Genomic DNA, 15,567 nt, shown 5'->3' with positions numbered 1-15,567 from the left:
GGCATATTTGGCAATTAGATGGTTCAAGACAAAGCAGTTATCAATAGTAGATCGGCTTTGTCTAAAGCCTGCCTTGTTCTTCTGCAAGGATATGGTTTTCCTCTACTCAGATTTTAATTATATTTAAAAAGAACCTAGCATATATTTTTGCTGTAATGTCAATCAGACTGACGGGCTTATAATCACTAGGATCCTTTTTCCTTTTTTATACATGGGGGCAACTATTGACATCTTCCACCCATCTGGTATATGGCAGGTGTTATTTATGTGTGTAAACAAAGACCTACCAATACTGGTCCCCACCAGTTGGGAAATTTCTTAAATAATTCTGCTGGTAAAAAATCCTCACCTGAGGCTTTATTGCTCTTTAAGCTTTTAATGATGGATTGTATCTCCTTTTCTGACACTGGTGGCCAAGGGGGCGGAGTTATCAAAAAAACACCCCTGGGACCCCCTTCTTCTGGGCAAACTCATACAAAGAGGGACCCAACCTGGTGTTAAAATATCCTAATAATACTACTATGACTGAGGGTACAATATCATCTTCTAGGACAGGGGTCAGCAACCTGAAACAGTGAAAGAGCCACTCAGAACCGGTTCCCTCACAAAAGGAAAAACTGGGAGCTGCAAAAAATGTGTGCGCATGCGCGTACATGCGCATATGCGCAGAACAGGGTTTCACTGAAGAGTGGAACCAAGGCGAGATATGCACCTACCCTGCATATTTGAATTGATTGGTTGAAATTTTTTAGTCCCACTTTTTTTTTGGACTGCACATGGCAGAGGACTGGGAGCCGCAGGAGATGGCTGAAAGAGCCGCATGCGGCTCCGGAGCCGCGGGTTGCAGACCTGTGTTCTAGGATAACGTCCAGATCCATCCAGCATTCGGAATTATAATACCGGGATGTGTTTGGAGGGATATACACATTTACAGTATTAACTCAAACTCTTTATATCCAAATTTAACAGCTAGGAAATACAAATACTTGTCTTCTTGTCCTAAAGGAACGGAGATTTGCATTTGATATACCAATCTCTGCTGAGGACTGGGAGAATTATTATCAGTGTTTGCTTGTTTCCATGGAACCTGCATAGAAACTGTCTTTAAGCAGTGATTTAGTAAACTCTAGAACTCAGCAACATGTAGGAGATCGAACAGGTGCCTGACCAACCTAGCTGACAAGTTTGTTACCCAAAACGTAGAGGAGGCAACTAGAAGGGCAGCTATACTGGACCTTATTCTCACTAATCGAGAAGTAGACTGTTGTGTAGTGGGTTCTGGAGAGTAGGAAGGACGCCAGACCGATGAGTACAGCATAACAGCTCTTTATTAAGTGGAAGTGACCGTACTGGGGAATAGGGGCTACCTGCACTCTTTATATACCTGGCCAGTACCTGGCCAGGTACACAGCCAACCAATCGGATTGAACCTCTGTTTCCCGCCGAAACTGCTTCCCGCCAAAACAGTTACAGTTCAATGCCTCCTGGTGGTGACTCTTATACAAGTGCTTTAAGTGTTCCTAAAAAGCCTAATACATAACATAGAGAGAGAGAGAGCATTGAAATTGCAGGAACTTTGGGGAAGAATGACCATATCACATTAGAACTCAAAATAAATAAATAAACCTTTATTGTCAAAGTACAACATGTGTACATTGAGATTAGCTGAGCCTCCCCCCGTGCTCTCTCCCCCCAACACACAGTGACAACAAACCCTCCATCCCACCACACTATGTGAACCAACTACACCACACACCGGCCTCCCAAGTCAATTCTGCATAAGATTATGTCCCATTTAAAAGCCTAACAGCCCAAGGATAAAAGCTATTTTTCAGCCTGTTGGTACGGCTGGCAACGGACCATAATCAAACCAGAATCTTAGACTTTAAAAGAGCTGCTTTTAAAAAGTCAGAGCTTAAGGGGGATCCCATGGATGAAAACCTTAAAGTAGAAAAAGAACTCAAGAAGTTTGGGAAACTTTGAAAAATATGATAATAAAAGCACAGTTCTGCTCAATACCATTGAAAAAGAAAAACAAGAAATCCAAGAAAAAACTAGCATGGTTGCATAAAGAACTCTCTGACCAACTGAAAGGAAAAAAGGGTAAGTACAAAAAATGGAAAGAGGGGCACATACCTAAGGCAGAGTAGCAACAAATAGTCCAAACCTGCAAAGATGAAGTTAGGACAACTAAGGCTTAGAATGAAGTAAGACTTGCAATAAAGAGTTTCTTTCAACACATAAAAAACAAGAATAAAGTCAAAGAACAATTAGGGAAGGGAATTGGGGTACCCCAAGATTCCGTTTTAAGCTCAGTACTCTTCAATATCTTCATAAAAGATATAGATGAGAGAATAGAAGAGGGATTCTTCAGATTTGCAGATGATGCTAGGTTGACAGGAATAGCCCACACCCCAGCAGATAGGCTCAAGATCCAAAAGGATCTTGACAGACTTGAACGGTGGGCCTGTCTAAACAAAATGAAAGTCAGTGCAGATAAAAGTATGGTTTTATACTTAGGCTAGAAAAAAACAAATTTATAGGTACAGACTAGGCAAAACCTGGCTTAATGCCAGTAACTATGTGAAGGATCTTGGATTCCAAGTGGACAATCACTTAAATATGAGGCAACAGTGTGTGGCAACAGTCAAAAAAAGCCAATGCAATCCTAGGCTGTATTAATAGAGGGATAGAATAAAGATCACGTGAAGTATTAGTAACATTTTACAAAGCCTTCGTATGACCACACTTGGATTATTGCTTCAAGTTTTTGTCATCATATTATAAAAAAGATGTTGAGACTCTGGAAACAGTGCAGAGAAGAGCAACAAAGATGATTAGGGGGCTGGATGCTAAAACATGTGAAGAACAGTTACAGGAATTGGATATGTCTAATGTAGTAAAAAGAAGGACTAGGGATGACATGATACCAGTGTTCCAATATTTGAGGGGCTGCAAAACCTGATGGGTCAAACTATTTTCCAAAGCACCTGAAGGCAAGACAAGAAACAATGGATGGAAATTAACCAAAGAGAGAAGCAAACTAGAACTAAGGAGAAATTTCCTAATGGTGAGAACAATCAACAATCAACCCAGTGGATTTCAGAAGTGGAGCAGTCCCAGATGCCATCAGAAGAGGTTAGAGAACAAAGAATGACACAGGCTGCAAGTAGACGAATGAGACAAGAACAAGAACAACAGAAAGCTACAATCATATCTCAAGAACCTACTTATAGTGAAGCAGTGGGAGGAGCGAAACCGAAGAGGCAGGTGCAGGTGGTTTTGCAAGAGGCGCTCTGAAAGCTTCAGGTCGCAAAAGATGGCGACAAAGTTTCTAACCTGGAATGTTAATGGATTAAATTCCCCGCACAAGAGAAAGAAAGTATTTCAGTATTTGAAACAATTTAAAAATGATGTTATTTGTTTACAGGAAACGCACATTCGAGCAGCTGATCAAAAATATTTGATAAACTTTAGATTGGGTACACAGTTTAGTGCGTCTCCTCCAGATAAGAAAAATGGAGTAGTTATTTACGTCAAGAAGAATTTAACAGCTAATTTAATTGAAACAGACAAACAAGGAAGATATGTTATAATTGAACTGTTAATAGAAGGCAAGAAAATACTTTTGGTTGGATTATATGCTCCTAATCAACACCAAGGAGAATTTTATAAACTTTTACATAGCAAGATAATTCAATGGGATTATAAATCGTGTATTTTGATGGGAGATTGGAATGGTGTCCTGGATGCACAAAAAGACAAAAAAGGTCTTTTCAGAAGTATACCAAATCATGCTAGATTGCCTAAATATTTTTTTGAGATGAAAGGTGACCTGGAATTGAGAGATGTTTGGAGAGAAAGAAATTTGCAAGAAAAAGATTTTACTTTTTTTTTCGATAGACACCAATCCTTTTCTAGGATTGATTTTGTATTAACTACTAATGATTTTTTTTCTAGGATTAAGAGGATTAAGATATGTTCAAGAACTCTATCAGATCATAGTCCAGTATGGTTGGAACTGGAAAAAGAGAGTGGAGATAGGCGGTCTTGGAGATTGAATGAAAATTTGTTTAGATATCAAGAAAATGTGGAAGAATGTAAAAAACAGATGAAAGAATTTTTTAATATAAATATGCATAAAGGTACTTCTATTGAAATGGTTTGGGATGCAAGCAAAGCTTATATGAGAGGAGTGTTAATATATCTGAATAATAAACATAGGCATAAACTGGAATATAAGCGAAAAGAATTAGAGGAGAAAACTAAGAGGAAAGAGAAGGCTCTAATTTTGAATCCATCTGATAAGAAGATTAAAGAGGTAATTACTTTGTTAAGAGGTCAGTTTAATATGTTGATGGCAGATCAAGTGGCAACCAATTTACGGTATGTTAAACATAATACTTTTTGTAATGTTAATAAGCCAGGTAGGTGGTTAGCTTACTTGTTAAGGAAGAAACAAAGGTCATGTAATATAGATAGAATAGATTACAAGGGTAAAGAGGTGTTTCAGCAGAATCTTATTAAAAAGGCTTTTGTTGAATTTTATTCTAAGTTATACGCTAGGGATAAGATTCAAGATATAGATATAGATAGATATTTACAAGAAGTTAATATCCCTGTTCTTACACAAGAGCAAAGGGAAGGGATGAATCAACTGATAAATGATGAAGAAATTATTTTAGCAATTAAACAATTAAAGGTGGGGAAAGCACCAGGAACAGATGGCTTGACTGCCGTTTATTATAAAGATTTACAGTTAGAAATGGTGGAACCTTTAAAAGAATTATTTAGAACAATTCAATCTGGAGGAGAAGTGCCTCCATCGTGGAAAACAGCTTTTATATCGCTGATTCCGAAGGAAGATCAAGATCTTACCCAAACCAAAAATTATAGGTCAATATCGCTTTTAAATACTGATTATAAGATATTTGCAAAAATTTTAGCAAATAGATTAATGAAGGTAATGCAGCAAATGATTCATAGTGACCAAACAGGATTTATAAGGGGTAGACAAATGAAGAATAATGTGAAACATATTGTAGATTTTTTGGATTTTTTGGAAAGAAATAACCAGGTCTCTGCAGCGCTGATTTTTTTGGATGCTGAAAAAGCTTTTGATCAATTGGACTGGCAATTTTTATTTAAGGTACTGGAGAAAATGGAGTTTGGGGATAATTTTTTACAACCTATTAGGGCAATATATCAGAAGCAAACAGCTCAAATAATAGTCAATGGTAGTTTGACAGAAACATGTAATATTGAAAAGGGTACAAAGGGGTGTCCATTGTCACCTTTGTTGTTTGTTTTAACATTGGAAATATTATTGATTAAGATATGAGACTCAAATAAAATTAAGGGAATTAAAATAAGAGATCAAGATTATAGATTGAGAGCGTTTACGGATGACTTGGTTATTACATTAAGTCAACCGACTTACTCAGTTGTAGAATTGATGGAGATAATAATGTCATATGGAAAAGTTTCTGGATTTAAGATAAATATGCAAAAAACTAAAATATTGTTTAAAAATATGACCATACAAAAGGTTGTTTTAGAAGAGCTAACGGGATTTGAAATAGTTAAAAAGATTAAATATTTGGGGGTATATCTTTCAGCTTCAAATGTAAAATTATACAAAAATAATTATGAATTGTTATGGTTAAAAATACAAAAAGAGTTAGATAGTTGGAAAAAACTACAATTATCCTTATTGGGAAGAATTGCAGCAGTAAAAATGAATGTTTTGCCAAAATTTTTATTTTTGTTTCAAATGATACCTATACTTAAAAAAGATTCAAATTTGGAGGAATGGCAGAAAGGTATTAATAAATTTGTTTGGGCAGGGAAAAGACCAAGAGTTAAATTTAAGATAATGCAAGATGTACGTGAAAGAGGTGGTCTTAAAATGCCCAATTTCAAATTATACTATGAGGCTGCTGCTTTATCATCAATTAGTGATTGATTTAATTTAACACAAGGGAGATTATTGAATATTGAGGGTTATGATTTGTTATTTGGTTGGCATGCATATTTATTGTATGATAAGAAGGTGGATAATGTTTTTAAGACACATATATTAAGGTATGCTCTGTTGTGAGTTTGGAAAAAATATCGACATAAGTTAAATTATAAAATACCAATTTGGGCAATACCTAAACATGCAATAGAAAATATAAATGTGGGATTTAAACATGATGTGATTACATACAAAGAAATTCTTAGGATAGAAAGGAATGTATGGCAATTAAAGCCATATAATATTTTAAAAGAAGGAAAGATAGTACTAACTTGGTTCCAGTATGGGCAGTTACAAGCAAGATGGAAAGAAGATCAGAAAGTTGGTATTTCGATAACTGATGGAAATTTGGTAAAACAAATTAGAGATCAAAATCAAGCACATATAAGAAGGATATATAATGCACTGATAGAAATTGACTCAGAAATGGAACTTGTTAAAGATTGTATGATAAAGTGGGCCCAGAATTTTCAGGAGGTTATAACAATGGATACTTGGGAAAAGATATGGGTCAGAAATGTAAAATTTACACAGGCTCAAAATTTAAGAGAGAATTTTTATAAAATGTTTTATAGATGGCATTTAGATCCTAAAAAAATAGCAAGTATGTATCCGAACTGCCAGCCCAAATGTTGGAGGTGTGGTTGTGAGGATGCAACGTATTAGCATATATGGTGGACTTGTAAAAAAGTTAAAGCTTTTTGGATTAAAGTTTGGTGGAACATGCAAAAGATATTTAAGAAAAAGATAAGGTTTTCTCCACAGTTATTTCTGTTGGGTATTATTACAGATTGTACTGTCATAGATACTAAATTGATGTTGAATTTAATTACGGCAGCAAGACTTTTAGTAGCGCAATATTGGAAGAAGGAGGAACTGCCTACCATAGAAGAGTGGACTTTGAAAGTTTCAAACCTGGCGGAAATGGCAAAGATTTCAGCATATTTGAAAGAACAATCGCAACAGAGATATATTGTGGAATGAAGAAGATGGATCGAATATATTCAGAATAAATATGGGACTAAAAAGTTTCATTTAATATTTGAATAAGTATTATTTTTACATGATGTATTTATCAGTTATTCATTATTGGTTAGTAATTTAGTTATGTTTAAGGGGAGTTAAAGCGTGATAGAATTTAATATGTTTTTTTAGTTAGGTAGCATATTTTAGCTTAAGTTTGTAAAGTTAATACCCTGAATTCAGCTCTGGGAAGTCGGGGGGGGGGGGGAGGGTTAGGGAGGGCAAGGGGGAGGGGAGGGGGAGGGAGGGAGTTTATGTTATTAAAAAATGTATTTTAAAACTTTTCAATAAAAAAAACAAAAAAAAACCCCAATCAACACAGTGGAATAGCTTGCCTTCAGAAGTTGGGAGTGCCCAAACACTGGAAGTTTCAAAAAGTGACTGGACAGCCATTTGTCTAAGTTCTTTACCCTATTAGTACATGAGATGTACAGTAAAAAAATGGAGGTCACTTTTCTATCCATTCAGTAAGAAAGACCTATTCTAGATTTTCTGTCTTTTAACATGATCAGTACTGGCAGTGATTGACATAAACACTGACTGGAGACAGAGGTGCCCTGTTAATTTGTAATTAAAATTTTCCATGGCAGGAAGTACAGTAAATAGATAGCTGTCAAAGTATCTATTCCAAAAGAAAAATAAAACAGGCGTTTGTAATATCCCCAATTCAGACAGTATCTTATTTTTACTTGGCAATGATATTTCTTTCTAAGGTTAAAAGTGAATAAATTATTCTATTAATGCATTTGATTAGAAGGGTGCTTATGCTCACATCACTTACATTTAAGCCAAGTACAGGAAATGTGCTCAGATCATTCAAGTTAAACAATCATACTGGAGAAATTACTCTTGAAGAAAAAATTGATTACGAAGAAAATGGCACATATGAACTGAATATGAAAGCCAAAGATGGAGGTGGACTGTCCGCTTACTGTAAAGTCCATGTGGACATTGAGGATGAGAATGACAAAGCCCCAGAAATGACCCTATCATCTGTCACTAATCCCACACCAGAAGTTTCTCCCCCAGGAACAGTAGTGGCCATTTTCAGTACCATTGACCCAGACTCTGGCGACAATAGCAGAACCACTTGCAACATCGATTCAAACCTGCCCTTTATCATAAAATCGATAAAGAACAATTATTACCAGCTTGTGATTCAACAACCATTGGACAGAGAACAAATTTGTGATGACTCACCCGGACACTTACGCAGATGCCTCTCCAGATGCTAGTTCAAAGGAGGATGAACTGATCCCTGGCATGTCAAGAGGGGAGGCAGGTGAGAGCTACAAACCAGACAAGCAGCAGCCTGTGCTAGAGACAGCTGCATCTGGGAAACCCAGAGGATTTGGGTGGAGAGGGCACACAGCTGCAGCTGGTCAGTAGAGATGAAGAAGAAATGCCTTCTCCTAATCCGAGAGCATGTGGAGCTGAGAGGAGGCAGGCACAATGAAGGTCAGCTAGGCTACTTGTGAGAAGGCAGCCTTGCCCCTCTTGATTGGCTGCACCAAGAAGCAGCTATTTAGCTCAGCAAGGGGAGTGAAATGATGCTGGAAACAATGTGTTTGTTCCCTTGCTGTGTGTTCTTTAGCTGTTGTGATTCTTGCCTTGAACTTTGGATTGTGCCTCTTCAACTCTGGGGTTGCCTTGTGGACTTGCTTTTGCCTTGTGCACTTGCCTTTGCCTTGTGCACTTGCCTTTGCCTTGTGGACTTACCTTTGCTTTTTGGACTTGCCTATACCTAGTGGACTTGCCTTTGCCTAGTGGACTTGCCTTGTCTTTGCACTGTGAACTAGTGCTGGCTTCTTTTGAGTAGCCTGTTGAGCTCATTGTGGGTGGGCTGGTGCTGGTAAAGGGCATAGTCAAGGAATACTAATTCAGGCTTGGAAGCCTTAATAAAGACTCCTAACACCTGTGGTGTGTGTGTCTGTGAGACTGGGATAGCACAAAATATAATGTCACCATTACAGCCACTGACCAAAGATCTCCCAGACTCACTTCAATAAGAATTATTGCTATTCATATTTCAGATATCAATGAGAACTCTGGTATTTGAAAAATCTTTTTATAATTTGCACTTACAAGAAAACAATTTCCAGGTCTGTTCACTGGATTCATCCATGCAATTGATTTGGATGCAGAGCAGAATGCCACAGTGACCTATTTTCTTTTGCCTGGGAAGATCAGGGATGGCCCACCATCACCTTTCATCTCCATCAGCTCTGAAACTGGGAACTTCTATGCCATTTGATCTATAGATTATGGGGATATACAAATTTGCTCTGATGAACAAGTTAAAGAAACAGTTATAACTTGGGCAAAATATTTTGGACATAATGTAGAATTAGAAAAATGGCAAAACCTGTGGGAAAGAAACTATAAAATAACAAGGGCAGCTACTTATAAAGAAAAATTATATAAAATGTTTTATAGATGGCATTTGCCACCTGCAAGATTAGCAAAAATGTTTAAAAATGTGTCTAGTAATTGTTGGAAATGGAGGCAAAAGCCAGGCACGTACTATCACCTCTGGTGGACATGCCCTAAAGCAAAAAAGTTTTGGTCAAAAATACAAATGTGGTTAGAGAAAATGTTAAGAAAACCTGTAGATTTTAAGCCAGAGCTATTTCTTCTAGGTATAATCACAGAAAACTATGACAAAAAATGTATATATTTAATCTTACATGTATTAACAGCAGCAAAAATTACATTTACACAGTATCGGAAAAATGAAGAAATACCAACGGAAGAAGACATAATTAGGAACATTTTGGACTGTGCAGAAATGGATAGGCTTACATTGAAAATGAAAGGGAAAGAAGATACAGAATATTTTCAAACATGGGATAACTTTTACAAATGGCTAGAAAAACGGAGTAGAGAGTAGGAATGGAAGTTGAACTCAGAAACCATGGTCCGAGTTCTTATCAGAGATGAGAATGACAATGCCCCCTATGTCCTCTGCCCCCTTCAGAACAGCACGTCTCCATCAAAGGAGCTGGTTCCCATGGGAGCAGAGACAGGCTACCTGGTCACCAAAGTGCTGGCAGCGGACAGGGATTCAGGTCAGAATCCTTGGCTTTCCTATCAATTGCTGAAGGCCACAGATCCGAGTCTCTTCGCTGTTGGGACTCAGAATGGGGAAATGAAAACCACAAGTCCGGTGAACATCCGAGACAGTTTCAAACACACTCTTATTCTGCATCTAATCTCCCTATGAGACAGAATTTGCACAGGAATTGTGGAGATCCTAGTTGTGACTCATATTGTCAGGTCTATAATTATGACACGTGTTTAGTTGATGGATCTTTGAACAGTGAGTTCAGATTTCTCAGACCTCCATTTCTGTTTTTGATGGATCGCATGAATCTCTGGATTAAACCTGCAGAACCTTTTGGTCGGGAAGTAGAGATGAAATTTGTATGTCAGGTGAGAATAATTTGGGGTTTTTTGTTTTGTTTTGTTTTATGGTGAATTTGAAAATGGTATTGGCAATTTTCTATTGCACTCTATCTTATGTTTTTGTTTTTTATTGAATTTGTTCTAATTTGTGTAAAATGTAGAGCCAAATTTAACACATTTTAAAAAATATATAAATTTGACTTCAGAATGCTTCTCTCTTTTTTGTTATTGTAACTTACATATACCTTAAAATTCATATACCTTTAAAATACTTAAAATATTTTTTTCCTTGTATAAATTGAGGGAAATTAATCATTTTGCTGTTCTTGTAATTTACAATTTGCTGTTCTATGTAATTTGTTACATTTTCATGATTATGACTTCCCAAACTATTTCTGCTAGTAGAAAAGTTAATGGTATCAACTAAAGCACAGAGAAATAAGAAATGAACATGTGAAATAGGCTCCCAGATATTCTTTTTCAAAAATCTCTGTTAGAAGTTGTTATCAACAAGATACTATATAATTTAACTGGAAATTTCACACAAATATCCCATTTTCAAATTTTATCTTTTTCTTAATAAAGACAATTCATAAGGTAGTGAGACCGAAAATAAAAGTCACGGTATTTATAACACAAAGTAGTCAGTACTTTTTCAGTTAAAGATCATAAGCATGTTTTCCAGAAATTTTACTAACTTTTGCTGGACTTTTTAAATCAAATAATCTGTTGCAAACAACTAAGCCATATCTCTCAGATCTTCAAGTTATGTCTATTGTGCAGTCAGGTGCCATACAATTAGAAATATAGAAGTGATTTGTTTCCTTGTTCAGCCACATAGTGGCAGCACAAGCTAACATATTAATAGATAACCAGGATGTTGTCTAAGGAATGCTGAGGAAATGATTATTAGAGAAGGGAATGAAACAAAAACTCAGCAGAATACGAGCAAAATTTCAATGGAACCCAATATCCACACTGCACAACAAAACAGGTTTTCCTTATCAGCAAACGTTTTCACTGGATAAAAAATTAGGAAGCTTATGTTTGGATCAAAAATTGAAGATAAAGAAATCTCCTGGACAATGGAAGATCACTTCCTCAAGGACAAACAAGGTCTGTATCTTTTGCTTTTTCTCAGCGTTTTTGGAACACTGTGTACTTCAGTTCATTATTCTGTCCCTGAAGAAAAGAAAAATGGGTTTGTGGTGGCTAATGTATTGCAGGATTTGAAATTGAAAAAAGGAGATCTCTCTACTCGTCGAGCCTGCTTAATTTTTGACAACACTAAGGAATATTTCCACCTTGATATCCAAAGTGGGAATTTGTTGATAAATGATAAAATAGACAGAGAAGCTTTATGTGGTCAAAAGGAGCCTTGTTTAATTTTATCCCAAATTGTTCTAGAAAACCCACTGAAATTCCATAGTGTTGAAATACAAGTAGAAGATGTGAATGATAATGCTCCTAACTTCACAAAAAATATATTTACTATACAAATATCAGAACATGTCCCGGTGAATACCCGAATTCAGATGGAGTCTGCTCAAGATGCTGATCTAGGAAAAAATGGTATCCAAAATTACACACTTACTAAAAATTCACACTTCACAGTAGAAGTACAGATTGATGAACATGAAAAGAGAAATGTCGACCTTATTCTGCAGAAACCACTAGACAGGGAGAAGATGCCTCAACTTCAGTTAACTCTGATGGCCATTGATGGAGGAGTGCCACAAAAAACAGGCACTGTTCAAATTAATATTGATGTTCTAGATATAAATGATAACTCTCCTCAATTTTCTCAGTCTGAATATAAGGTAAGAATAAAGGAAAATCTTCCTGTGGGCACACTGCTGATTAAGGTGGAGGCTAGAGATCCTGATTTTGGTTCATATGCACAGATCCTCTACTCATTCCATCGAGTGTCTGAAAGAATAAACAATTTGTTCCTTTTAAATGAAAAAAATGGAGAAATCACTGTTAGGGGACAGATTGATTATGAAAAAGAAAAGACTTACAGCATAAACATCAAGGCCACAGATGGAGGGGGTCTTTCAGAGCACTGCAAGGTATTGATAGAGGTTGAAGATGAGAATGACAACCCCCCAGAAGTGTCCATCATATCACTGACCAACACTTTAAAGGAGGACTCTCCCCCAGACACAATGGTGGCCCTCTTCAGTGTTAGAGACCAAGACTCTGGAGACAACAGCAAAACGGTCTGCTCCGTGGAGATGAACCTTCCTTTTGTGCTCAAAGTCACCACAAACAACTTTTATCAGCTTGTGCTCCAAAGTCCCCTAGATAGAGAGACCGTCACTGAGTATAACATCACCATTACAGCCATTGACTGTGGCTCTCCTAGGCTCACTTCAACAAGACTGATTAATGTTCAGATCTCCGATGTCAATGATAACCCTCCTCTTTTTGAAAAGTCTACATATGACATGCAGATCCGGGAGAATAATATTCCAGGCTTGCTCATCGGCTCAGTCCATGCTGTGGATCTGGACACAAAGCAGAATGGAAAAGTGACTTACTCAGTTCTGCCTGGGACGGGTGATGACCTTTTGCCCCCTTTCATTTCAATCAACTCTGAAACTGGAAACCTGTATGCCCTCCGATCCCTGGACTATGAGCAGATAAGAGGCTTCAGAGTGACTGTGAGGGTGTCTGATGGTGGTTCTCCTTCCCTGAGCTCAGAAGTGATTGTCCGCATCCACATCATTGATGAAAACGACAACGCTCCCTTCTTCCTGTATCCTCTCCAGAACAACACATCCCCATGCAATGAGCTGGTTCCCAGGTCAGCTGAGGCCGGCTATCTGGTCACCAAGGTGGTTGCCGTGGATGCAGATTCTGGCCAAAACTCTTGGCTTTCCTATGAATTGCTGAAGGCCACGGACCCAGCCCTTTTCAGCATAGGAGCGCAGAATGGGGAAGTGAAAACCAGGAGAGCCCTGAATGAGCGAGACACAAACAAGCAGAGGCTGGTGATGCTGGTCAGAGACAACGGTCTTCCCCCACAGACCAGCACGGCGATGCTTAATGTCCTTCTTGTGGACGGCTTTTCCGATCCCTTCCTGAGGAGGGTGGATGTCAGTGTGCAAGAACCAGAAGAAGACAAAACCTTGACCAAGTATTTGGTGATCTGCTTGGCTGCTGTCTCCTTTGTGTTCCTGGTCTGCATTGTTGTGTTTATTGTGGTCAAAATCCTCAAGAAGGACTCCCAAAGCCACTTTACTGCAGCTGTTCCTCACTTCCCACCTGCCACTGCTGATGCCCCAGAGAACTCTGCAGATTCACCGAATGGGTCGCTTCCCAGGACTTACCGTTACGATGTTTGCTTGACTGGTGGATCCTTAAGTAGCGAGTTCCGATTTCTCAGGCCCCTCTTTCCTGTTTTTCCCGTGGGAGATGTAAACAATCCCCAGGGCCACAGAACATCTTCTGGTTCCCAAGATACTAGTCAAGAGATCGCAGATAGTCAATTAAAGGAAGAGGTGAGTTCACTTTTAGATGAAAGTACAGATTTTTTATCTTTCTTTTTCTGTAATCTTTTGTTTCACTTTTTCTGTGAGTATCCTCCACTTACCTAAGGCTTGCTTATATAATACAATGAAATACAATACATTGGGACAGCAGTAACTCTCTTTTTACTGTATAACGTAGCATCACTTGAGGTCATGGTATTTAGTTGGGGCTAGCATTTTTTATAAATACAAACATTAAGTTGTGTTACATAGATTTCTATTTTTATTTTTTTATTATAAATTGAAACTATATCTTAGTATGTTATACAAATTTAGCCATTTGGTTAAGATAAAAGTATGTGCTAATGAAGCATTTGCAGCAGAGGAAATGTATAGAAAAACATTAATGAACCTACAATCACACGTGCATATTATTGTCATAGAAAATATTACCTGGCTTCAGAGGCTATCCTTAAAGGTTTTCAGTAATAAAGAAGTCTTCTGTATGTAAGAAAAAATGAGGCCTGTTGCCACAAGCCTTCCTCATCTTCTACTTGTAGCTTGCTATATTACACAGTAGCTTACAGAACGAGCCCTCATTTTTCAGCCACCATGCCATATAGGTAAGTAATTAAATACTGGCTTAGGAATGAATCACAAATTATTTAGAAATTGCTTTCCCCAAGAAAAAGCATATGATTCCATCTTGATTTTTCTTTCATTCTGAAATTCTTTCTTTTCCAAAATATTTTTTTTACAATGTAGCAATCCAAGATATATTGTAGAGTTGTTTCTCACAACATTCCCTACTAAATATTCCTAAATATACAAAGAACCAATTACTTACATTTGATCCTCTGCATGATTGATTTTCTTTCTAGTGTTTAGCCATTCCTTATCTTTGGAGTTTGGCCAAGAACAGCTGGATAAAGACCCAATCTGTTGGGGGGGGGGTTGCCCCAGTTCCTCCCTTAAAAAGGCACTAATCCAGCCATACAGGTGTCATTCAACCACATAATTAAACCAGCTGATCAAGTTTATATGAGGCAGAAATCATGTCACTGAAGGCTGTTTCCACATCCTGAGTCTCCCAAGAAGCTCAAAATTGCAATAGACAAGAAGCTTGCCTTCAGAAGTTGTGCCCTCACTGGAGGTTTTTAACATTGGACAGCCATTTGTCTGAAATGGTATATGGCAGGAGTCCCCAACCCATTGGCCACAGCCTGGTACTGGGCTGCAGCCTGTTCAGAAATGGGCCGCACGAGCAGCAGGCGGATTCTTGTATACAGCAACTTTTGCATGAGTGCAAGACACTCTTGTCTGCACGAAGCTCTATTTATGTGAGCAGTGGGTGCGCCCACCACTTGCACAAAGAGCTTCACATGCACGCCGAGTGCCCACTACTCCTGCAAATGGAACTTCATTTGCATGTGCGAGTGCTCACCACTCGTGCAAATAGAGCTGCAAATGCTTGCACCTGCTGCTCACACAAAACCATTCCCCCCCCAGTCCACAAACCTGGAAAGGTTGGGGACCACTGGTATATGGTCTCCTGCTTGAGCAGGTGTGGAAGACCTCCAAGATCCCTTCCACCTCTGTTATTCTATTATTCTGAAGTGATAACTGATCCAGGAAAGCTTATGC

At 38.0% G+C, this 15,567-nt stretch overlaps 1 protein-coding gene across 1 annotated transcript; it reads left to right on the top strand.

The window, feature by feature from the left end:
* Window positions 1–11,532: 11,532 nt before the first annotated feature.
* On the top strand, window positions 11,533–14,049 carry LOC308666659 (protocadherin beta-14-like; the record flags this gene model as incomplete). Its single annotated transcript, XM_081325553.1, has 1 exon — window positions 11,533–14,049. The coding sequence occupies one exon, from the start codon at window positions 11,533–11,535 to the stop codon at window positions 14,047–14,049; it is 2,517 nt and encodes an 838-aa protein (XP_081181679.1).
* Window positions 14,050–15,567: the final 1,518 nt, after the last annotated feature.

This window comes from Vipera berus, assembly GCF_964194415.1.
Source record: "Vipera berus genome assembly, chromosome: 3".
In the NCBI taxonomy this organism is placed as follows: domain Eukaryota; kingdom Metazoa; phylum Chordata; class Lepidosauria; order Squamata; family Viperidae; genus Vipera; species Vipera berus.
This window is presented reverse-complemented; position numbering and strand designations above follow the sequence as displayed.